Source organism: Alosa sapidissima, chromosome 1 (assembly GCF_018492685.1).
Source record: "Alosa sapidissima isolate fAloSap1 chromosome 1, fAloSap1.pri, whole genome shotgun sequence".
Lineage (NCBI taxonomy): Eukaryota > Metazoa > Chordata > Actinopteri > Clupeiformes > Clupeidae > Alosa > Alosa sapidissima.
The window spans coordinates 38,221,210-38,247,666 of NC_055957.1; the positions used below are offsets into that span (position 1 = coordinate 38,221,210).

At 44.1% G+C, this 26,457-nt stretch overlaps 1 protein-coding gene across 1 annotated transcript in view; it reads right to left on the minus strand.

The window, feature by feature from the left end:
- The window catches only part of LOC121700350 (protein WWC2-like), a 56,198-nt gene extending 30,033 nt beyond the window's left edge, over window positions 1–26,165 (minus strand). Inside the window, exons 1-2 of the mRNA XM_042083658.1 lie at window positions 25,896–26,165; window positions 5,017–5,126 (exon numbers count right to left, since the gene is read on the minus strand). Coding sequence (XP_041939592.1) covers window positions 5,017–5,126; window positions 25,896–26,023 — 238 coding nt within the window. The 5' untranslated portion in view covers window positions 26,024–26,165. The remainder of the gene's footprint in view (window positions 1–5,016; window positions 5,127–25,895) is intronic.
- Window positions 26,166–26,457: the final 292 nt, after the last annotated feature.

Consider the following 26,457-nt stretch of genomic DNA (forward strand, 5'->3'; position numbering starts at 1 on the left):
TAATGCCTCTGACATTGCGATTGTAATTGGATTTGTTTTTATCATTTTTTAAATTCAAGCTTCAGGTCAATGTTCCAAATATACTGGGTTGTGATTCTAATATCAAGTCCAATTGGTTGTATATTTACTGAAATATGCAAAGTAGACCTTCTAGAAAAAAGAAAAACGCTAAACGTGTCCTAAAAGTGCAAGAGCTACAGAAAGCTAAATAGTGACATTTGAAAGAATTTAACGACAGCAAAACCAGAAAGGGTTTAGTGACTGAGGGGATAACCAGGCTGTGGTATGAGTGATCACTGTGAGTTTAGAGCTCACACACACTTGTTCTCATATAATTTAAACTTTTGTTTTGTCATGACACACACACACACACACACACACACACACACAAAAGTGCTGCAGTGACAGGTATAGCTCAGGCCAAGCCCCAGCCCTGCCTCCCTGGGCATGCCAGCTATGTTAGGACTCTGAGGTATGAGGAAGAACCAGACTGCTCCCTGACAACTCCCTCCTCTGGCTCTTTACTCTCTCCCTCCCTCCTCTCTCTGCCCCCACCCCCCCCTTTGCCCACGCCTTGCACCTTTTCCCTCTTGCACTCTGACTTTTCCCACCTCTCCTCACCACAAAAAGGACTAAATGCCTTCAGCCATGAACATCTGATCTCTACACTGCTTGCTGAAATGCACCCTTTACACACCGCTCTCTAGGAAACGCTTTTTTCATGCACCTCGCCTCCTTGCTGCGATAGATAGATAGATAGATAGATAGATAGATAGATAGATAGATAGATAGATAGATAGATACTTTATTGATCCCCAGGGGAAATTCAAGCCACTTGACCCCAAGCCTTGACCCCAATCCTGCGAGGGTGTCCCCTTCATACTGCCCCAAAGGCATGGGGAGCACTAACAGTCTTTTGAGCATTTAGACTTAGTGCTTGTTGCTGCCTGTAGATGCTTGCCTAAGAGCATAAGAATGGCAGGCCGAATGCTTGGCATGCCTACAAGAATGCACACAAAACCAACATTACTACAGATTAACCTGTTGGCTTCTCAGAAAGCAAATAGGAAAGGATGCTGGATGCCGGCCAAACAGAGAGGAAATGTTCTGTTACAGAGTGCACACACACACACACACACACACACACGCACGCACACACACACACACACCTCCTCAGGTGACCTCTGAGTAACCCATCAGAAATGAAGTATTTCTTGGAGTACAATAGAGGCCTCTGAATCAATGTGTTCCTCATTCACTCTTCTCTTTCTTTCTTTCTTCTCTCTCTTTCTCTCTAAAATCCATTCTTACTCTGACTCTGCCATATCCCTGACAGAATGCCTGTGTGTTACCGTAGGTATACACTCTGTAATACGTGTCTGTGTTTATAATTTCATTATTTACACTCTGCACTTTGTTGTACAGCTCCCGTGCGGAGCGGAGTGTTGGTGCTGGTTGGTGCTGGCAAGCCTCACGTAGCCAGAACTCAATTCTATTCAGAATATGAGTCTGGAACTTTGGAATTGGGAGTATCCACATGGAGCTGCCTGAAGCATCATCCACGGCAACTAGCAACAAGAGAGTATATGATCTTAACGTAATTTAGTGATGACAGGCAAAATAACCCGTGATGACGCAAAACGTTGTGCGACAAAGTTAGAATAATTTCTAGTTATGAGGCGACAAGCGGATCGGCAATATATGAACCGGGCTTGATAATCACACCTTGGCGCCAGACCCAACCTCTGTGCCTGTTGTTCTCTTAGCTGTTAGACTAGTGTACATCAGAAAAAGGGGGGAGCCACAGTACTGTGGCAATGTGGGTTTCTTGGACCACACACACACTTGGACAACGGGGCCGAGGGACTCGGAGCTGAGGACATTTTCCCAAACCCTCCCCAACTCTTTCTCCACTGACTAGTCAAATAAATTGTAGGAAAGCCCCAAAATATAACAAATATTATGTTCTATGTTAAAAGAAAATAAAAACAGTAGCCTGCAAGAGAAATACCAGTGGAGTCTCTCTCAGATGTTGCCTGTACACTGTGTCTGTGCCTAGGCTGTCTATCAGCAGGAGGGACAGGTGGGACAGAGTCAGAAGCCCTCCAACACACTCCACAGGCATGTGATTAAATGTTGGAGGGCGTCATGATGGCTGTTCCCATGTAAATGAAAAAAGGCCACTATAATATTATTAAGTTAATTGAAATTATTGTATGAAGACCCAGAGTTTTCTCTAGCTTATCAGGTGCACTGGCACTGGTCTGGGCAATATTTCAGAATTAGAGACATGGAAGATATTACCAGCAATCTTCAGAGCTTTACCTGCTGCATGAGACTGTGATTGACAGCAGCGTTTACCTGCCAGTCCCACTTAAAGAAGTAAACAAACAAACACAAATATGTACACAGCAGTTTTCATGGACACAGAGGTAATTCATGCAGTGCAAAAACTTCATTACTCCACAAGAGAAATCCCACACTTACTCTAGGGAACATCATACGGTACGATATCAGCCACTGCCAGCAGCAGAGGTGGAGTTTCACTCTGGTAAGTAACCTGTTGCTGGTGAGCCTGTTCTGTTCTGCAGTCACAGAACCGCTCTTCTCAGCAGAGAGAGGTGTGGGGTAGAGATTTGACACGCATCAAAAGGGGAAAGCAGGTTTACCACAACAACCCCAGGGGCCCCAGGTGTGTGTGTGTGTGTGTGTGTGGGGGGGGGGGGGGGGGGGGGGGGTGCCTTCATCCTCTAGGCATCAAGATCAGAAGAGAGAGGACTGGGGCAACAGACCACTAACGGCACAGGACACAGAGTCAAGACATATCCTCTGTGCTGTCACTAAGTCTACCCTTTACACATGCGCGCACACACACACACACACACACACACACACACACACACACACACACACACACACACCTTAGAATATCTATGTGTCTCTCTCTCTTTACTGACAAGGAATGCCAGCCAACAACCACCACCTTCAAATGAGCAATCATAAATAAATGCATGAATACCATCTAGAAGTGGTGCCGATGAGAGCTGTTTATCAGGAATCCACCCTGCCACACCAGAAACACAAGCAGAACTGAGTAAGCAGCCTGACTCTGGTGTGCATTGGCATGCATGTGTTCCTGTTTGTTTGTTTGTTTGTGCTTGTCGAGGCAGGCAAATAGTCGGGTCTCATGACTGCTGCATAGATACGGGAGAAAGTTTTCCAGGGAACTGGAAAGTGGGTGATGACACAAACAAGCATATATATATATATATATATATATATATATATATATATATATATAAAAACACTGACCTAAAGTTTTACCAACTTTCAATTCATCATCCTCCCCCAGCTCAATACTCTACCTTATAAGGCGATCAATATAGCTTTAGGCAGGCCAGTAGACACCTGGGTTAACAAATGGAGAAAGTAATGCAAATAGTCTTAACTTTCCTACCAACAATTCATCACTCTTCTGAGGAATCGATCGCTTTTACTTCATGATGCACCCTACGAAATCAGCACGCGTGCGGATTATGGCGATGTGTGCGTCGATGGTGAGAGAGTCTGGCGCAGACTCCAAACTGAGCACGACTCCGAGAGATAAATGGCTGTTGGAGAGAGACTGAGGAAGGAGCAGCCCAGGAGCAGCAATAACATGCCTCCAGTGCTTTGAAAACTAATCCTAAATCATACAGTACATGCCTATGCATCTCATGACTTGGTTTAAAGGATGTCAGAACAGCTAACATGCAAGTTTCGTATGGGGCAGGCCAGCTAACTGCTGAAACTTAAAGGCAATGCAACTGAAATGTTATAACTGTGATGCAAAAGACACTGGGCCTGAGAGCTTTAGGCTTGATCATTTTTAAGAGGCCATACGTTTAGACAATAATGCAATCTCTGATGGCAAACAATAATAGAAAAAAATAAAAATATAATTGAGAACAAGACTGAAGTTTTCATTTTAAATAATATTTTTGGACCACAAAACATAGTGAGTAGCAAGTGATGAAGGTCAAACATATTTTCTCTTCTAATGATTTTGAGATTTTAATTCATGCTTTCATTTCATGGCACCAGGACTACTGTAATGCACTGCACTCTAATGCAATGTCGCGCATTCAACTGGCACAGAATGCAGCCACACGCCAACTCCAATAAAAGTTGAGACACATAACACTGATTCTAGCCTCCCTACACTGGCTAACTGTAAAATACAGGGCTGACTTTCTGTTTTTTTTTTTTTTTTTTTAATTACTATTATTGTTTTTCCTTTTACTGTGCAAAGCAGAGTCAACCACAAGTTTTTAAACTGTGCTATATACATGGAATAACTCAACTTGCCATGACCTTGCAATCACCCCGGCCACACCACCTTCAGAGATCTGAGAGACAAAGGGATGATGGAGTGTGTGTGACAAGGAGTGTGTGTAGATGTGTGTGTGTGTGTGTGTGTGTGTGTGTGTGTGTGTGTGTGTGTGTGTGTGTGTGTGTGTGTGTGTAACAGGGCTCTGACTGCAGGCTTTCCCAAAACTCAGTGGCGGGCAGCAGATGGATGAGTGGATCCAGAGTCCATTAGAGCAGGGATTCCCAAGCTGTGGTACGTGCATCACCAGTGGTACACGAGCTGCCACTAGGGGTACCGAGATGAAAAGGGCAATGTCGGAAAGGTGTTATTTATTTTATTTTTTAAAATCTTAAGCCTATGTTCCTTTGTTCTATGTGTTTCACAGCGTTGTTCTCCACCCTGTTTTTTTAGTGTGAGAGCTCATAGATCAGTTGCACATTTTGATTTTTGTTATCATGTAGGGTGGCTAACGAAAAATGATTCCTGGAATGGAATGCGTCAATAGAATGTGTTACGTTTTTATGTGTCAGATGGTGGGGGTACACGAGCCGAGTCAGGATGTAGGTGGTGGAACGTGGGGGGAAAGGTTTGGGAACCACTGCATTTGAGGAACACCTGTGCCGGTGTGGTGGTGTTAGACGTCTCCGTTTGCTTGCTGTACTTACTGTTGATGTGGTCGATGTAGTAGGTTCCCACCTGGGGGTCGTACGACGCCTCCCAGCCCCATGGCAACTCGTCACCCACGCAGTCTGCGAAGGACAGCGGCTTCGTTATCCTGAGAGAGGGAGAGAAAAATGCTTTAATGCTTTTCTCCTAATATTACAAATATGTGCCCACTGCTTTGCCAACACCCCAGTCAAGTCAGAGTCTGAAGATAATAAATAATATAATATAATATAATATAATATAATATATGTATATACACACACACACACACACACACACACACACACACACACACTCAATGAGCCCAAGGGACACATAAGTATGAGAATGTGAATGTAAAGAAAGAAAGAAAAAAGAAAGAAAAGAAAAAAAGGGAAGAAAGAACAGCCAAAATGTTACAGTAAAATGTCATTGGGAGGATCAGAATCTGATCCCCTAATAGTCTCACATTCTAACCATTTTTTGTTTACTTTTGTACAAAGTGCATGTCCAGCCAAGAAAGCCCTGAAAGAACAAATAGCCACCACCATCAAAAACATCAACAACAACAACATTCCTCAACTCCACCAGAGTGGCCAAAGTCTACAGTTGGAGTTATGCCGTACCAGGCAAGAGTGTGAGAGTGTGTGTGTGAGAGAGAGAGAATGTGTGTGTGTGTGTGTGTGTGTGTGTATGGTTGTGCAAAGCCAGAGAGAGTGAAGGGCAGGGGGGAGGGAAGGCAACAAACAAAAAAACGAATCTCAGTCAGCAATGAACAAAATCAAGTTCAAGTTTTATTCGTCACATGCATGATTGTACATTGTACAATAGCAGTGAAATGTAAAATGTAAAATATAACATGGAGAAAAATGACTGAATGCTGAACATAGGCACTTTTTTGCCTAAAAATAAAAAAAGATAACTCACAATAGTACCGCCAGGTGTCAGATCGCGAATTGAATCACACAAAACTAACTACTTTGGAACATACAGTGCTTACTGGAGATCTCTGACACGCATCACGGCAAAACGGAAATCCAGAATGTCCAAGAGAAATGGACAATTATTTTTTTGTTGAAGAAAGAGGCAAGCCAGTGTCTAGATTTGTGGAAATGCTCTTGCAGTGGTGAGAGTAAAGAACCTTTAGCATCATAATGGCCCAAAACATGCTCAACTTGATGGGTTGCAAGGACAAATGCGCTTGGATAAACTTAACGCTCTTTGGCGGGTGCCCGACAAGTAGCGTTCACAAGACCGCATTCTGACAGATGTTACGCACGCTAGACATCGGCAGCTTCGCAAAAGAAAACCAACTTAGGACCTCAGAGCTCCATCTCTCATCGGACTCAAAACGCTGCCCTGACCCCAAACCAGGAGACCAGGAGGGGATACCTGCAAACTACCCCCCCCCCCCCCCCACACACACACACACACACACACAAAACACACTCTACTCCATTCTTTAAAGGTTAAAGGTTTCATTAACCCTCAAGACAGCATGCCACTGTCATGACTTTGCAAGAGTCATAAATGTCAAGACAAGGGCAAGGGCTCTCTCCATAATAGCATACTGACCGTAACGCCTCAAGCACTGTAGCATTTAGGCTACCTAATGATGGGGTGGGGGCTGCGGGTGGGTTTAAAGTTCACATGCAAGGTCAGAGTTCAGAGGTCAAAGTCCTCAAAGGAGTACAAGCACAGCATGTTTTGGAAAAATGAGGCGAAGAAGTGCAAGCAGAATGAGAAAACAACAGAGCACAAGAGTGTTGTTTACTTAAAATCTCTCCCAATTAGCTGCCACGTTGGTTTTCAATTTGCACACCATGTGCTTAGCAGATTAGCAAATTCTGCAACAAACCAAACTCTGTGATGTGATGTGAGTGTTTTGTGTGTTTGAGTGTGGGTGTGTCGACAACTCATAAACATGTCAACAAATCCCATACCACCAGAAAAACTGTACACACTTAGTCACACATTTGTCTCTCTGCAGGGAAGACACAGATCAACGTGTGTAGACAAACAGTGGTTTGGGGCTGGGGTAAACACTATGTGTTATGGCGCACACGCATGCACGCACACAGAATCCTGCCGGGCAGTCAGTGTGGTATGCCCCTCTGGTTGCACCGTAAAGGTTAAACATTAGACAGGAGTATGCCTGGAATGCACAATCACTACAGCCAGCATGGACTACTCTTTTACTGACCTGTCTCTCGCTCAATCACTAGCTTATCGCCTTCTGCTGCTCTACGTATTTATGCATTTTATTGCACAATAAACACAATCTCTTTACCCTTCTCTCTCTTACTGTTGCCAACTCTCCTGGTCAAGAATCAGGAATCGAGACCGACCACCAGTTGAACTTTGAACCCCCCCTAACAGAACCTGAACAGAAATTCCTTCAATTAAATCAATGAAGAGTACAGAGATAGCCTAACATCACAGCCAACTACAAACAGCACATCAGCACCAGGCTGTTCCCCAGCCCCCCTGCCCTGCTCAAAGGGCACTGCCCCCTCTGCCAAGTCTCCCAGCATGGCCCAGCCAGGTTAACCTCTCTGATCACAGCAGTCACGGTGACAAAGAGGCAGTGGCTGGTTCTTGATAGGACCTTCATCAATAGCCTAACCCTGCTCCCTGAAACCACTCCAAGTCTAAAATCTGGAACCACTCTTAGCCTAAATCTGAGGGTCTGACGGTCAACACAGAGAGGCCATCAGCCTCACTATGGGGGCAGAAATGTCCTTTCGGCTTGTCACCTGGCCATTGCCAGCTGTAAGCTCGAAAAAAGGCCTCATCTCGGCCCGTGGGTTTCCGGCTAATGTGTAGTTGGTAACGAGTGCTTTGATCAGGTATGTGCGTATCAGTGGCAGCCCTCGCAGTACCACCTACATAAAAAGTCAACATTGTTCACCTTCCCACCGCAACAGCCACAGGTTACAGGCAATAACCACATGCTGTAAATCTCTGCCACACTGATAGCAACACAACACTGATAACAACACAACACCCTGAGTCACTGCTTGGCGGCGAGCTGATCAGCTCTGAGCCAGGATGCTTTCCTGGGAGTGAGAGCGCGGATGTCGCCCGTCAGAGAGGGCATGGGGTGAGCTGGCCGCCTCGCCTTGCCACAGGTTCGCCGCACATTTCACAGGCTGCCACGGCCCGGCCACTGCAGCCAGTGCCAGCACTCTGCTTTGATCTCGCTGCACGGTCCACCGCAGTGGCCAGAGCCAAGCCCTCTTTGACGGGGCCAAATCGGAAAGGCCGACGAACCCAGCCCAGTCCTCCACCGGGCCGTCAACAACACACACAGGCGGCGAGAAGTCACGGACAGCCGTGACGATTCAATTTACGCTCTCCCTTTCTTTTTATCGCTCTCTCTCACACACACACACATTTTATTGCCCTCTCATGGCAAATTGCTGGCAAATACAATGAGAGCATGTGTTGAGCTGAGCCCGAGATAAGATATGAATGGCTTTTGATGCCATCCGCACGTCGCCTTGGCAACCATTGTGGAGCGGTGTGAGCCACTTTGCGGGTTAGACTTTCAACGTGTCTGAATTGCCAAGATAAATAGAACACAGAGATTTGGGGAGGAAGGGATTTTTTTGCGTCTTCTCTCTGGGCTGGTCTGTTGAGGTTGATAACATGGGCCAGACAGACCATACAGAATATCGGCATAGTGTCCCTAATGTAAGACCCTTCAAATAAGACTTACTCCAAAGAGAGCAGGACAGGAGGCAGGCCGGTAGTAAGTCATCAGCTCCACAAACAATAAAAACAGTGAGGCGCCCCAGATTGACCTGGGCTATGCCGATATTCTCTCAGAAGAGATGAGTCCTTCTAAAATGTGCCAAAAGAGAGAGGGACTTGCCAAACTGTGATGACAACAGGAGCGTTCGTAATGACAAACACTTATGGTTCCTGACAAACTGGCAGATCGATCGATCTATCCATCTATCTATCTATCTATCTATCTATCTATCTATCTGATGGTTGTGCACACACACAAACACACAGTTTATAATGTAGGCAAAGTAGATATTTCAATCCTGATTATTCTTTAGAATGTGTGTGTGTGTGTGTCTGCATGCATATAGTGTGTGTGTGTGTGTGTGTAAGGCTGCATTATAATCAATGAAATGAGTAAAACTGAACATTTAAGGCTGCATTCTAATCAATGAAATGAGTAAAACTGAACTTTTCTGAAACATCCCTGGAATACCGAACTGAATGAATTTAGGGCAAAATAGGCTGTTGGACACAACCAGGAGGCTGAGTGATTAGTTGAATTTTATCCAGTTGCGGCTTTGGCTTTTTAATGACTACGAGAGCTAAATAATCAAGATAAAACGACTGATTCACTGCAGTCCATTTAGTAATGACGCTCTTGTTTTGTTTGATGTTATAAATCCTACTCATCCCTTTTCTCTACAGCATTACAGACAGAATGTACAAAAAACTAGATGTACATCATAGTGGTACAAAATATGAGCGCGGCTCAGCCCTGTAAAAATAATTTAGGCCTACATTGATTAGGTAAAAATATTCTATTGGATAAAAAAATCCTAGGGGAAGCACTGTTTTTTAGTTGGAAACATAAAATGCCCTAGAAATATCAACGGAATGTGAGGAGACAACCGTTCTAACATATAGTAAAAAACACATATGCTCTATGTTGCCCAGATATCGACTGAGTTTTGCATGCAAACCTGCTAGTGTCGTTCCAGCTCTTGTAATATCACTTAAGTGTAAAGTGCTCCACGGGTGTCCCTGTATTAAATACAATGCAAGTCAATGTAGAAGTGCCATAAGGTTACTTCAAGATAACTCCAAGCCTACAGAAGTCCTATACGGAGGTGTGTATGGCCTTGAAGTGCCTTCCCTCTGGTGCAGTGCACTGGTGGAACCTCAGAGGATACAGATGCCTCTACCCCCCCCCCCCCCCCACACACACACACACACCTCCTCACCACCCTCCCGTCTCCATGGGTACAGTGGTGCTTTGTCTGTCCCCCTGCTCAGTAACCTCTCCCTTTCTCTGCCTCCTTCAGTCTCACTCTCTTCACAATGTCATTCACACTCGCCCAGATGCCAGTGTCTTTCAAAAGCCACAATTTACATCACTCCTTTTATTTTAGCCCTACTTTCTTCTCCTCCAACTTCTTTTTTTCAGCCACCACTGCCAACACAAGAAGTGGAGGGAGCTGGTGGGGGTCCTTTGTGTCTGTGGCATACTTATACAAATTTGCCCTAATTAAATGGGTTAAGCTCCATTAAACTGTGAAAGAAAAAGTAAAAGAATGCAGAGAGGACTCGTCTGGAATTTTATCTATGTGCTGATTTTTTCCCCTGCTGCTTCTCCTTTTTTTTTTTTAAATAAACAGCTTGGGCCGGTGCTTCGGGTGTCTCGGCTAAGGCCTATAAATCCCCCTTTTCTGGAGTCCTCTCTCAGACAGCAGAGCCCAGGAATGCAGATGACCGGACACAGCCTGCTATTCTCCTAGCCTCACACCCTCACTGAGATCTGGGGAAGAGAGAGGGAGAGAAAATGAGAGAGGGAGAGAAAGAAAAGGAGAGAGAAATAGAGAGAGAGAAAGAGATAGAAAAAGAGAGAGAGAGAGAGACAGAGAGAGTGAGTGAAAGAGAGGGCAAAGGAAAGAAGAGAAAGGAATATGATAAAAGTGAGAGGACCGTGCAACTGATTGACAGTGAGAGGAAGGGGTAGAAAGCAGAAGAGAAGAGGAAAAAGGAATGAAAGAGGAGTAGCAAAAGGGAAAAGAAAGAAAGAAAGTCTCCTGCCACTCGACAGGGTTTCCTCTGCTCCAGTGCACAGGTCGACACTGGTTGCTATGGGGACGTGAGGGGATGGAGTGTGTGGGAGAAACATGAGGAAGTGTTGGCTGCATGCAGAGGGGCCGTCTCAGCCAACAGCCCTCTATCCAGGCACCACTGCAGTGCACACACACACACACTTTAAACTGTGCTGACAGGAGTTCATGCTCATGCTCATGTTCATGCAGGAGAACACACTTCTCATCTGTGAGGGCACTTTATGCGAACATGGCCAAATGGAAAGCACATGTTGCTGGATGCCAATTGGAAGTTTCCAATACAGTTTCTTGCCATTTGCAAGACAATGCACGGACATTTCACAAAAAAGCTAGATCACCTTAGTTAGTGAGTTATCGACAGAAGTTAGCATGCAAAACAGCTAGTGTCGTTCCAGCTCTTGTAATATCACTTTGCCCCACGGTGCCATGTGGCTACTTCAAGGTAACTCGAAGCCTACATAACTCCACATCGCACCTTTATACAATCGTGAACTCAATCATGTATGATTTCTGCCATAATCGGGCAGTCCTATCCGGAGGTGTGTATGGCCTTAAAGTGCCTTCCCTCTGGTGCAGTGCACTGGTGGAACCTCAGAGGATACGGCCTTCATACACACTTAAGGATGAAGAAAGAGAGCATCCATTTTGCATCTTTAAGGGGCCTCCCATTCATCACGGAGCATATGTGCCTGCGTGCGTGTGTGTGTGTGTGTTGGATCGACCTGTTCCTCTGAACATCACAGAGTATTTCCTAGAGTGCACCAAGACCCCAGACTCTAACCAATCAGCACACAGGAGGCACCCGAGGCCTAAGATTCCTTAGATCCCGTGACAGAGTCCAGCGCCTCTTATGTCACTGCCTGCATAGTGAATTAGGGGCCGAGTTATACGAGACACAGACCTACTGTATTTCTCTCTTACACTCAGTCACACACACACACACGCGCGCACACACACACACCTCCCATCTTCCTCCCCTCGCAGACCTGCCTTCCTACGCTAACCTTGTGACGAGTTGGCATAGCGAGATTACACGCTGCGATCACTGATTATCAGGCAGAAATAACAAATCCACAAAGAGCGGGCCAGGCGCGCGAGGCAATACGAGAGAAAGCGAGCGGGTGAGCTGGGAAGTGTGTGCAATGCAGGGCTTACTCACGCCTCTTATTTGCCAAGACTAGCTTCATTAGCGTTCTGTTCTACTCCTGCACAATACAACCTCAAACCTCCCCGAGTTAGGCGGCGATGTGCTGAGCTGCGTTCTCTTCCCTGCCATTTTTTTTGAAGGAGGGAGTTAGGGAGTTGAGAGGGTGGGGGTAGACTTATTTTTCTTTTCTTTTTGTTATGCCCCCTAGTTGCCAAACAGCACAAGCTGAGGTACTTAGGACTGCACACAGTTCCGCTGGCATTTCTGAAAGCAGGCCAAGAGCTGCGTGAATGCCCCCCGACCTCTACACTCCACTGGCCAAGCAATGCAGATGCTGTTCTCTCCCTTTCTGTCTATATTCACATCTCTTTCCCTCAATATTTTTCATTAACACATTCATTTGTCATGCACAAATGTCTACTGCAATATGTTTTTAATATTATTTGTCTGCTGAATTATCAGTATAATGTGATCTACATTAAGGGTTTCACCAACTAGTCAACTATTACAACTACTAGTCAGCGCTGTAGGCGGTAGTCGACTAGTCATTAACAAAATGTTTATCTTCTCTAATCCAGGCACCAGTAAGCCTACTCCGAGTGAGGTTTTTTTTCCCTGGCGGTGAAGCTGTAACAAAGTCACCCGACAGCGGTCATGTCTCCATCTCTCCCACGTCGATGCCCTCGTTTTTTCTTATTGTGAACCAAAAACATTGCAGAACGGAGTAGGACTAAGACAGATGGAGTAGGACTAAGACAGCGATGAGTAATGCAGGAATACTATAGGCTAATCTTTACTAATGGCCACACTGTTTTAATTGTAGCAAGTAAAACTGCGGTTTATGGTGATTCCAGTTTAATTCTTTAGCTAAAGGCACAATGAAAAATTTGTGCTGAACTCGTGTTCGTGAAGTTGGCAATGGTTATGTTTACTTGGTCAATGCAACCTAGCTGCCAGCTGACACCCGTGCTTTAGGCTGCAGTCTGCTTTTTTTGCTGTTTTTATATTAACCATGTGGATAGAATCACCTATGAATTTTCGTATTATATTCTTTTTGCATTACAAAATGCAGTTTTAAGTATTCACCAGAACTCCACCCTTTGCGTCTTCCTTTATGTCAACTAACGCTTAATAAACAAATAAATTAATGATTGGTCGTCCACCGTTATGAACACTCGTTATGAACATTCGACTACTGAAAATCACTAGCTGTGTAAGCCCTAATCTACATATTATATTGCCTGTGTAAGCCCTAATCTACATATTATATTGCCTAAATGGTACACAGAAAACTGTGTTTCTAGCTCTATTTTTACATTTGCATTATATCACAATTTGTATTGTATCAAAATATATTGTGATGTATCGTGACCCATGATATGTATCGTATCGTGAGGTCCTTGCCAATACACAGCCCTAACGTAGCACCAGGACTGCGAGGGGGATCTGATACAACCACGATGACCCTGGAGGAGGTGTGAAGCCAGAGCCCCTAGGACAGGTGACGTGTGTGTGTGTGTGTGTGTATGCGTGTGTGTATACTGTACCCAAAAGTATGGACATCTGAGCTGGATTCTCATCTTGCAACTTCAAGGATCTGTACACTGCCGCTTTAGTGACCTCATGATGTGTGGGAGGAATAGCGCCTTCACACAGTTAACCCTTAGAACCCGATTGACGTAAAGTGCGTCAAAAAACACACCCTTTCTTCTCTGTTACATTGCTCCGGAACCGTTCATCGCAGTGAGATGAAACCTTTATTGCGTGACAGAGCAGAAGTGGGGCTTTCCAAAGAGATCACACACTTGTCTGTGCGATCAAGTATGAAAATAAAAAAAAATCATGAAATTAAATCAAATTGCATCATATTTACAGCCTATACTTCTCTGCGTTCACCTGCGCACCCATCACTCTCGTTTGAATTACTCGCGAACCCGTGATGGCAAGCATATCAGATGAAAGAGGAGACACAGGGCTATTCATTGGTATCATGTATATTGATCCTTCTGGCTTATAAAAACAGACGAAATGACTGCAAAATAATAACGTCATGTACACAAACCAACTCTGCACTCCCATTACTCTCGTTTGAATTACCTGGGACCCGTGATCGGATAGATATGCCACGCATGTCAGATGAAAGAGGAGACACAGAGCTATCATTTGATACCAAGTACATCCTTCTGGGTTATAAAAATAATAACTTCAAAATAAAAACTGCAAAATAATAACTTCATATAGCTGGACGTTTTTGTCTGTTTTTGTGGCAAAGCATGTTTATAATCCAACGCTATCGTGTGTTTCTCTATGGCAAAGCATGTTCATAATCCGGTTTTGAGATCCTAGCAAATTCCTGCATGGCATCCAATTCAAGGCTCACATTGCATTCCAATTTGTTCAACTAAGAAACACCTTTTTTGCCTTTACTTTGTTTATGGCAATCTTTTATGCAGTATAAAGTTGAGAATCATTATGAGTGCATACACACGCAGGCTAACACGCAAACTCGGGTCAAGTCAGGTCAGATCAGTTCGTGTCACAGATATGGAGTGCAGAAAGGTAATTTTTCATCACTAAATAAAAAATGGCATTTATTTCCGTAAATCACACACCACATATTTCTGTAAATTACTCAGCCCCAGAGTATCCCTCTAACATGGCAATTATATTGCCAGATTCAGGACAGTCTGCCCTACACACAAATGAAATGCATGTATAGCTATGAGCTTGCTGTGGTGAGATACATGACAAAATATAAGAATTTTTATAATACGCTTTTTGTATTTTAATTCTTTAAAAATCAAAATAAAATCAATGCCAGTACTAATACATGAACTGATGCAGATCTGGATAGCCTAGACTCTGCTGAAAAAAAACAATATGTAATATGTGTGTGTGGCACTTACAATGACCATAATAAATCCTTATGAATAAAGGTAGTGAAAATGTCCTAAAAACAGCTTAGGGTTCTAAGGGTTAATGGTAGGGACATTGTGGAGAGGTTTTGCAACACTAAAACAACATTCCATCTTGAATCTAATAAACATTTTTAAAACCAGATAACAAGCTATAAGAACAAGATGGGACTACTGGCTTACAGTATATTCCATCATACTACAAATATGTCTCGACAAATGAAGACAAATACTGCACACTCCCTGCCGTGCATGGAGATGCTCTCCTCAACAGGTAACTGGCATGTGACAATTCAGACACAGACACCAAGAGACAACGCACAGCGTTAGCGCGTCACAATACAACATGGGATTTCACAGTTCAAAAAATGACAAATGTCTTTCACAGAATAAATATGTCATTCTTCTAGGCCTAAACAAGCTCAGAACGTTCAGAGGAATGCTTGTGAGTTCCAGAAGACCCACTGAGGGTTCCCGCGGTCCTCAGTCAAAGGAAGTCACCACCAAAGGTACAGTAAGAACATGCTTTCAAGTAGGGTTGGTTTAGCAAAGCTGCCACCATCAGCTTCAGCTCCCCTGTAGGCACTGAAGTCTCTACTGCAGTGCATACAACTAGTATGCTAGCTACCTCATTGACTGGAGTGCTAGATAAGCCTGTGGTTTCATTGCCAAGGACCACAGGAATGTCTGCTTTTCTGTGTGTTAAGTGAGTAATGCTTCAGATGTACATATCTCTCTCACTCACGCACGACGCACGCCACACACACACACACACACACACACACACACACACACACACACACACACACACACACACACACACACACACACAATGTGCCAAGGACAGACAGGGCCTGGGAAACGGTGTGTGGGAGGTTATTTATTCGTAAATTCACTGACTCTCTCCGTTATTCAAAACAAACTCACTCATGCACTTCCTCACTCACTTACTGAAACAGAGCGATAGCTGGTAACTATGTTTTCTTCTTCTATATTTTCTACCAGCTAATAATGTTCTGCTGTTTTCTGAAATAGGCCACATCTGGCCAGGGCTCCTGAGCACAAACCAGCTGCCACCTACTGTAGCTCAGAGACATGGAGAACCTTCCTTAGAACCACAGCAACTACTTCAGTGTTAGTTTGAGGCTGTTTCGTTTGGTTTTTGTGATCAGAGATCACCACAAGTTCAATGAAAACTGATACGCACAGCAGGAAGGCAGAGCACTGCCTCGCGACAACAAGAACAAGAGCATCTTTACAACTGAAGAAACTGGCCAAATGGCAGTTCTGTCATAAATTTCAGCCGTTGGGATGGCATCTGGGATGGCAATGGGGCCAGTGCTCTTTCTCTATTCTCTATATTTCTCCTTCTTTCTCTCTCTCTCTATTTCTCCCTCTTTCTCTCTCTCTCATAAGCAGTGATTACAGGAATGAGGAAGCAACAACGATAAGCAGCTATTACAAAGCAGCAACCTCTGCCATCATGCTTACGCTAATGTTTCTGAAGGACAGTCATCTCCTCTGACGCAGGTCTCATCCCAGAACTGTTCTATTGCATTCTTAACGATGTAGGCTAACAATGCATAAACCACAATCAGCAGCCTGGATATGAGGTAACGATAGAACCAGGAGGAAGTGGTTGGAGGTATCTTGCATGACTGGGATGAACACGTCAGAAGCTGAGTAGGATGGATTGCAAAAATGAGATTGAAGTAGGCTTACACAAAGGGCCACAGACAAGGAAACCAGATGGCTCAAGAAATGTAAAAAAATGCAATTTCTCAGCCATGGGAATATAGCCATGACTGAAAGATGCCTCGTCAACATGTAACATCTGAAACAGTCAGCTCTGAAAGGGCTGAAGTGTTCCACAATTAAAACAGGGAGTACTCCGCAAGGCCACAAGTGCACTGTCACTTGCCACACACATCAACACCGAAACTGGCAGTCGCTTTGGACAAAACCGTCCATCTGCTAAATTCCATAACCATAACCATTGGATAAACAATAGATTTTATTGAGTAGTTTATAGAACTGAATTGTAATCAAGGTGGTGGCGGCAAAGGTCAACACTGGTTTGCGGAGTTGTATTAAACACTAATTAATGAAATCTAATAAAATCGAATGTCGAAAGCGGAGTGTCCTATGTGTGGACCCCGACCCCAGTCAACGTTGCGCCGCCTGCAGTCATGTGCAAAATCCACATGGTTGAACTTGTGTACTACTAGCTGGTTTTCCACCCAACTTTTCAAAGCGCATTTTGACCTGTCAACTTAGACATTCTAAAGCCTATTTTATGCTTCTGCATCGAATAGATGACGTACCCCCGCAGACCCCTCTGCGTCGTCGCAAACCCCTCTCCGACCCCTCCGCCGTAGCTTGACGTGCACCTCTAAAAAATTTTAACTTTGCGTCGAGGTGGAGCAAACCGCAAGGACTGTGATTGGTCAATTTGTCCTGTGTATTGATAGTCGGTATTTCAAGCAGCCTGGAGAGTTAGCAACATGCTAGTTCACTGACATAAGCTTTGCAAATAAACTCAGACATATTTTGGTTACAATGACGGGGTTATCCGTTTGTAAAGTGTCTATATGTCAGTAACGTTTTGAAATTAGCACTTCGCCAGCAAGCAGTACTTTGTGGGCAGTTGTGCTACTGTAAAGTTTGCTTGCTACCATAACTTAAACTTAACCTCAGACTTATTTGCTGGTTACAGTAACTAGGTCAATGGATTTTACTGTGTCTATTTCTCGATACTTTGTACAAAGGCTAAGCAAGAAAAGGCAAGAAATATTTTGGCACGACAGTCTATGGGGTTTGCCATTCTGAGTACCGTTTTGGTCATACAGTCTATTGTTTTCGGTGAGCGACATAGACACAGGGCGTCCGAGCGTTATGGCGATGAAATGCACCACGTTGCAAAGCAACCCGACGCAGAACCATAAAATGGTCACGACGCCGTAGGAGTGGCGCCGTAGCTACGCCGTGGAGTTGACGCAGAAGCCATGTTGAGCCCTTAAGTGGAATCACTTTAAAATCGCATACAATCTTCTAAAGCGCATTAAAACTCGATTTGGGATGACTGTGAATAATACTTTTATAATACACATTTAATGCCTAAACATGGCTTCCCAGACAATGTGTTTTCAGGCTGTAGGCTAAAACTGAAATTATATCAAGGGCTACAAAAATATGAAGACACAAATTTGGACAGAAACTCAGCCTGAAGCTTGGAATCTAACCTCACTGCCATGGAAGGCTCCCCTATCATATTGATGCCGTTTGGGTCAAATGAAGTTAAGGTGTGAAGATTCATGGGATGCTATGGCACAAGTGGCAGCATTGTACCACATTTGGGTCTTCGTGCCCAAACTGCCCATGGGGACCCAGGTTCAATTCCAGCCTGAGGTAACTTCACAATCCTTCACCATCTCTCTCTCTCTCCCTGTCTTAGGCATAAAATCCTCCCAATATATATATTTTTTTTAAATTACATAACAGATGTCTAGTTTCACAACAACACATGGTCATATGGCCTATACTCTGACACATCAGAAAGAAAAACACTAAATCAGAAGAAACACACAACATGTGTGGAGGTTCTTTGGCCATTTTGGGCTGATGTTACTCCTGGTGATGAACAGAATGATTGCACTTCAGACAGCACACTTCCTACCTTCACTGTTCATCCGGCATAGAGACAACTAAACTCAAGGGCAAGTGAGGTAAAGTCTGTCAGTGCAAGCAGCGACAGCAACTCTGGCTTCTCTCTATGTCAGTATTGTTTCATTAATGAGATACTCAGCTGGGTATTATTAACCTGAAACACGACAGCAGGAAGCCTGTGACCTGGTTGTGATGAACATTTGGCTCCATTATAAAAATGATTGCTTTTTTTCCCCATCTAAACACAATGGCATGCGAGAGCTTGTTTAAAATTTTCACCAAACATAACCCTGTTCTCCACACTCTCAAAGCTTAATACAGGCTGCCTGAGGGGGGAATTCTAAATACAGCTCTCAGAATAGTTTACTAACCAATCAAATAGTACAGGTTAGCTACAGCAATGTGTTGGAATGAAAACTATTTTACAGCAGCAGGCTTTGTGGGCAGCCGTGGTCTATTGGTTAGCGCTTCGGACTTGTAACCGGAGGGTTGCCGGTTCGAACCCCGACCAGTAGGAACGGCTGAAGTGCCCTTGAGTAAGGCACCTAACCCCTCACTGCTCCCCGAGCGCCGCTGTTGTAGCAGGCGCCGGGATTACAGTAGTGTGTGTTCACTGTGTGCCGAGTGTGTTTCACTAGTTCACGGATTGGGATAAATGCAGAGACCAAAAGAGTATATATACTATACTTTTCTACATGTTTTTCAAAGCTGTGTTGTGCAAGTGGAGAACCTAAATCACCATCCTCACTCAGCAATGTGCAAAATAGAGGTCTGCACTCCCGCGGTAGACCCGCGGGACCCGCGGCGCGGGACAACTTTTGAAAGCTCTTTGCGGGAGCGGGTGGGATGGACAAACCGATGATTCACTGCACTCCCGCAAATTAAATATGTGCATAAAATTAAATATGGAAATGATTAAAGTAGTGTTCATAACTATAGTTCAGCTGGATGTTCTGTTAGGCAGCATTAAAAAAACGGGGTTTAAATAACTGACGGATAGCAGGCCTATAGCCTATATTGTCGTTTACGTGGGTTCAATTTGTTCCTGCTGCTCATTGTCAAAACTCGAAATCGAAAGCATGACAGAGGAAGAGGGCACCAGACTAAGCCTACTTCAGTTGTTAGCCTACATTCAGAACCAAGAAACTGACATCTGGAGTCTTTCTCAGGTGTGTGTGCTCCTTTCGTGAGACAGAAAGAAAAACTGAATAGGCTATCCCTCCTGCATGCGGGCTTTAGCGGGCGGGAGCGGGACATCATGTTACAGATGCGGGCGGGAGCAGGACTAAAAATGACACATTAATGCGGGAGCGGGCGAGAGCGGGACAGAATATTGCAGGAGCGGGCGGGCGCAGGACTGGAAAATCAGTCCCGCGCAGACCTCTAGTGCAAAATGCAAAATGTGGTCGTCTGAGGACGTGTCTTCTGCAGTTGGAAGAGGGCATGGGACAATAATTGTACACTGGTGCTAGACAATGACATCAGATGTCTGTTAAAGGTGTGTAACAAGCCCAAGAGGTTGTAAGTTACAGTGATTTTAGCTTAGGGACGTAAAGGGGCGTTAGGAACGCAAAGCAAAGTCCCTAAAATCTCACATAGTTGTTGTGGAGCGTTTGTGACATGGCTTTGCAGGGACTTTTGCTTTTCTAAGACCATTATCATATCTATCATATCTTGTATATTTCATGAAGCAATATGACAGCAATGTTTCTTTGCTTTCGTAAAGAATACACTAAAGGCATGTCATTTGCTTATTTTATGATTAAGTGTTTATCTGCTGTTTATACTATGCTTTTCAACTTCAACTAACCTTCAGGTTAAATACAGCACCATTGGAATGTGCCTGCTATTGATTTAACATACACTTTTTACAACTGGTTGTTCATAGTAACTGACACAGTAACTCGGCTAAAACAGCAGTAACAGGACAAAGCAGCTCAAATATTGTGGATGTAATACTACTTTACTGAGATGACATCATAAGATAAAACATAAAAATACTTCATTCTTCAATCTGAACACAAGCCCGCTACACGGGGTCATGGCAAATGTGTTGGCGCAGTCAAATTGTCCATATGACTAAATCCCTACGAGGAGATTTCTGACTGTCAACACATGTGATGCTTCCACCTCATTGACCAGCCCTTTAACTTGATTAGATTTCAATGTGTGTCACACCTAGACTAGCTCAGAGTAGTTATACAATGTATTTAAATGTGAATGAACACTGGGCTCTTCCTCCTCACCTATTTCACTTCTTAACAAAATAAACTTTACATGCCTAACTGTCACAACTATCATCTGGCTGGCCAAGGGCAAATACCAAGACCCCCCCCCAGTTCTTCAGAGTGCTGCACTTCCTTACAGAGGGGATTGTGTGTGTGTGTGTGTGTGTGTGTGTGTGTGTGTGTGTGTGTGTGTGTGTGTGTGTTTAGGGCTCAGAGGCTCCACCTCCGAACCGCACATTCCTGTGCCTGCCTCTGAGCAGGGGCGTGCGGAGACCTTTGAAGGGGCAGGGGCTCAAATTTAAAAAAAGGGCACATAGAACAAAATTTTCAGAAAACGTGTTAACTTTATTTAAAACTTAAATGGGTGCGGCATTTAACCCTAACCCTAGCGGCAGCAAATATGTTATTGCCTAGTCTGGCTTGTCAGGCTATAATTTTAATGTTTATCACAGTGAACTACCACCATTAGCAAGCTGATGTCTTGGAGATTCACGTGCTGTGCGTGTGGCCACTGAGTGAAATGACGCGTAATGTAGCCTACTGTAAACAGAGAACGACGTGTGGAGTTGGGTTAGTTAAACAACTACAGTAGCCTATGTCGTCGGCTTATGACGATTTAGAAAAGGTTTGCCTACTCTGTTTTATGAACTAGGTCTACTAACCTAAGCTACTATAACATAGTAACCTAAACAGAATATGTTATGAACGTTCATCCTTAGATTTTCGAAGCTGCCAGGTTATTGAAATGGATGGACCATGACATGGTTAAAACGGGTTACCTACTTTATTAAACATAAAACAACTTTAAACATTTTATTCTCTATCTCTAAGCTGAATACTTTGCATGTTCAGATAGGCTAACTGCCAAGTGACCTTACCGTGCTCCCAAACGTCTCCTGCAGCACTGTGCCTGCGTGCACCTTCTGGTGGCCGCAAGGCATTTCAATTAACACAGAAAATTGTTATTTTTGTAAATTTCTAATTTCACAAACTATTAATGAGACATTTTAGCGAATATTCACGTTGGAACTAGCGGAAGTATTACAAATTTTAAAAAGTAAAAAACAGGTCTTGTCAAAAGGGCACTTGGACATCAAAGGGGCAAAAGGGCAGGTGCTACAGCCCCTGTAGACCCCCTTCTCTGCACGTGCCTGCCTCTGAGCCTCCGCTGGCCCAGATTTAACTAATACCTCTTCTAACAGTCCACACACACGGACACACACATGCTCACGGATACATACACTCACACATACATGTACACACAGACAAACATAGGCCTGGACGTACATGCACAGACATGGACACATGGACACCCACACATTTCTAAAGTACCACATCCATATGAATGTATCCTAAACCTCATCCAGCGTGTCCTTTTCACAGAATAACAAAAAAAACATCTAAGCCCATTTCGTAATAAACATCACTCATTCTTTCACTCATTCACTCACTCCACAATCAGAACTGGACTGGCACTAGTGTTGAAACTCCTACACAGCCTCATCCGCCTCAGCGTCATCACACATATCTCACCATCTCTCCCCCATCAAAGACTCCTTTCAGGAACGTTAAACTAAGTTATGTTTGAGATGGGTCATGAGGGCCTGTCAGGAAGACTCCGGTTCCCCATCCTCCCACACAAGTGGATGTGGAACATCTCCAGCCGTCCACCCCCACTGAGGACCAGACCCGCCGGGTCAGAACCGACTTGCGAACGACCAGGCCTCTGGTGTAGTGTACTGGTCTAGTCTGCGCCCTTCGTCCCCGTTCCTCTTGTTTCACCTGCATGAAAACACACACCGACGGGGGCACTGGGTTGCCATGGCGAGGTCGGAAACACAGCGAGGGGCGAGGAGGGGGCCTCTGACCACAGGGACCTCCTCATAGTTTCATCACACAATGAAGAACTAGCATTTGAGCATGAGCATGCATACATGTGTGTGTGTGTGTGTGTGTGTGTATGAGAAAGAGAGGAGGTACCATATCTCAGCAGGTTCCTGATTATAATACTGTACAAGACACCACATATATCTCAATATACTCCCTGTGCTTCCCAGGGAATCTGCTCTTTTCAGAGCTGTGCCGTTTCAAAATAGTTCCACTGCGCTGAAAAGTGCCCTAACTGAAATACCGCACAATTTAGGCCGTATACAATGTACTGAGCATTACCATGCTTCCATAAACCCAACAAATTAATTTTTTTATTCTGTGTGAAACACATTTAAAAGACATCCATATTTTAAATATAATCTGTAACAAGAACCCTTAGGCTAATCAAACAGCAGTAATAGTAAGGGTCCGTCCCATTTCTCCCCCCTTAAAACTTCCACTTGGTTTTGATTGCCCTCAACATTAAAGCCCCCTCGACAAGGGAAGTGGAGGTGAAGATCTTTCCCTATGAATTAGGACACCACTATATGCAAATTAGCGTAGCGAACGTGCTCACCTACATCACGCGCAGCGCCGGTAGTAGTCTACCGGTAGTAGCCTGCTACTATTTTCATTCAGGAACATGCCCGTTCCAGCGGTCATCGTTGTGTGGGCTGTGCTGGTTTATCTACGTCTGGTTAATCAACAAAGATGCTTGTTCATGTGAATGCCAGAACACACACCTTAAATACTGACGAAACTACCCAGATCAGATATATAACGTTATTTGATGGGCAGACTCTCTCAAAGCACTCAGCAGATACATAGTCAGATAGCTTCGTGAGATATTTTCTAACATTAGTGTTCAAAACTCAACAGTCCATCAGATGTGCATCAAACTAAGATATTCCAACAAAGTTCGAAATTTTAATATGCGTATTTGCGAAAATATATGAAAAATGTGGCCGGCTCAGTGAGCTTGCACGGTATCCTGGGTAATTTCATCTCCCACTTCGTTTTAAGCCTGCATCGGTCCTGGCTATATTTTGAGGGTTGATTTTAAGGGGAAAATAGCACTTCCCCTTGCTCCCTAAAGTAATGGGACAGCCTAGCCCTACACGTGCACGCGCAAAAACGAGGGTTAGGGCAAAAATCTAGGGGTAGGGGAGGTATTGGGACGGGCCCTAAATGTCACTCTCAGACAAAGACGATCAGCATCACATTGTTTACAAGTGTCAGGGCACTTGTCAATGCCGTAGTAAATGCTACTACGGATTCTGTATAGGGAATTCCAGCCCAAATGGAGATGTGGACAACGCCTGGCTGTCTTTCTCACACATAGGCTGGCTGCATTAAAACCACCTCCCAGGCACCTGTCTTTGCCAGCCAGCACTCACACAGACAGCACACACTCATTAACACCATCAAAATGTCAGCACCTCACTGAGAGAACAACGAAAAAGTGATCCCATATCATCCTACCTTTGATTCGCTTTGACACAGAGAACACAAAGAAAGGTGAGAATTTTCTGTTTGTTTTGAAAGACAGGGGCAGACAACTTGCTACCTCTAGAAATCACAGATTAGCCTACTGGGGCACATGGATGAATTAGCAGCCTAACGTTCAAAGATTAACTTTACAACATTATTATGTCCTCATCAGTCTTTGCAAGGCTGTAAATTAAAGGTTGTAAATGCATCTGTGTGCTCCAGACAGTGCACTTTGTTTTTGCAGATGCCTGCTGTCCTTGAACTGAGAAGCACTTGATCAGCTACTTTTTGTCAGAAAATGCAAACCCCTTTCTCTTTGGGACTGGGACAAAATAATCAGAGCAACAGGTGTCTAGTAGACTGTCTACATATCTGCTAGTCAAGGGGGAGAGGGGTTCAAATTGCCTCACAGAGCTGATAAAACAAGCCAGACTCATCCAAAGGGTTCTCAATCCTGCTCCTGTCACCACCTGCCCAGCATATATCCATTCTATCGATTCTCCAAGTACACCTGAATGAAAACATCCGAAGGCCCACTGAAGCTGGTGTATTCAGCTAATCAGGTGTCATTGGCCACTTCAGTCTCTACTGCATATCAAAGAATTATATTCTGAGAACTAATTTGGTCCAACTTGATCATCAATTGAGGTTGAGGAACAATTTAGTTTAGTGGAATATTGTACTCCTCTTTTAAATCAGATCATCAGTGGCATTCTGTAAAGAATTTAAAACAGTCACGTTTAACGTTGTCACTGAAGCTTAAAGTGCAAACTGCATCCCTTATCTTCACATCAATTTAACTCTGTCACAACATGCAGAAATCAAATCAGTTTATACTGTGCTACTGTCACACTCTTCCTCCTATAGGACGAGGCCTAGCATTGTGCAGACGAGGCCTTACAGCAGCTGAGCTCGAGTATCTTGTCAGTAAGCATCCGCTTTCCAGGATATAGTCTATGTAAGCGGGTCGGGTCTATTTAAACTTACGGCCAATAGTCATTTTTTTGCCAGACACATTCTTAAGTGACGTTACTTGCATGTAGTTTTGCAAGATTTTGAACGATGTCTGACTGACAGGCCTCCGCACCACACAGGCTACTTCAGCAGTACCAGTCAGTGATGTGACAAACCACGGCTGGACTGGTACTAGTGTTGCTACGGTTGAGGTGGGGGTCAGGGCGCCTATCAAAATCATATTTCAGTTGACGGCTCATTTCTCACACATCGCACACTGGTTTCATTGCAAAATACATATTTGGTTAGATAAATAGGAAGAGTGTTGATATTTTCCATGGCTGAATGGTGGGGTTCGTCGCTAATCCTAACGGGAACAATCCCCCTTTTGTGCACTTCCACGGCAAAATCCATAGCAGTCACGGTGCATGCCCAAAGGCAACTGTAAACTATGTTGTGCTGTTGTTGCTCTAGTTTGCGGGATATTTTTTAAACTTAGTTGGGGTTACGAACAATGGCTAGCTGATAACGTCTACACCTAAACTTCGACAAAGTGTTTCCCAAATTCTCATTTGCACGTTCTGCAACAGAATATTGTGTTAACGTTAGCCTTCTTTAGCACGTTGTCGGCAACTTGCTAAAGTAACTTAGCTGCAGTTGCCATGTAAAAGAAACTTCGGAAACATTTCCTCATTCCTTTGTAACGCTTTATCACTGCCCTTTCCAGTCTGTGCTTTCAGAACCGTCTTTGTCAACTTTGAAAAGTATAAGTTCATACTGTTTTAACGTTACCTGTCCCTAGGGTCAATCCAGCTGGTTTGCTTGGTATTGTGGTCGATATAAAATACTTTGCCGTCGTAATCCGTCGCCTGTTCCCAGCCGTCCGGTAACGGCAGCTGTCCATTCCCTTTTCTAGGCATTGTCAGCTCCAAAAAGTTCCGCCATTAGTACGGAAAATAAAAAAGAACCTCCAGCAAGCTACAAAACTGCATCCAGATCCATATTTCGCCCTCCCCTGTCCTCCATCTTAGTTCCTAACAGTCTGGACAGACATGAGTCCGTTCCCAGCCAGCAAGTCATTAGCATATCATTAGCATAAATCTATTTGCATGCACATTCCTCAGAGCTACATTCCACGGCATTAACCCTTCAAGACATTACCAGTGGCAAATTTGTGTTGACAAGAAAACCTGTTGCACTGGCCCGATCAACTTCAAGTCAGACAGCACCATGCAATTAGTTTGCCAGTAGCAAAACATTTCTTTATCTTATATTTCTATTTTCCCATGAGGTATTTCAATAAATATGTAGCCTAAATATATCAATATAAATACAAATAGACAATGACAACAAT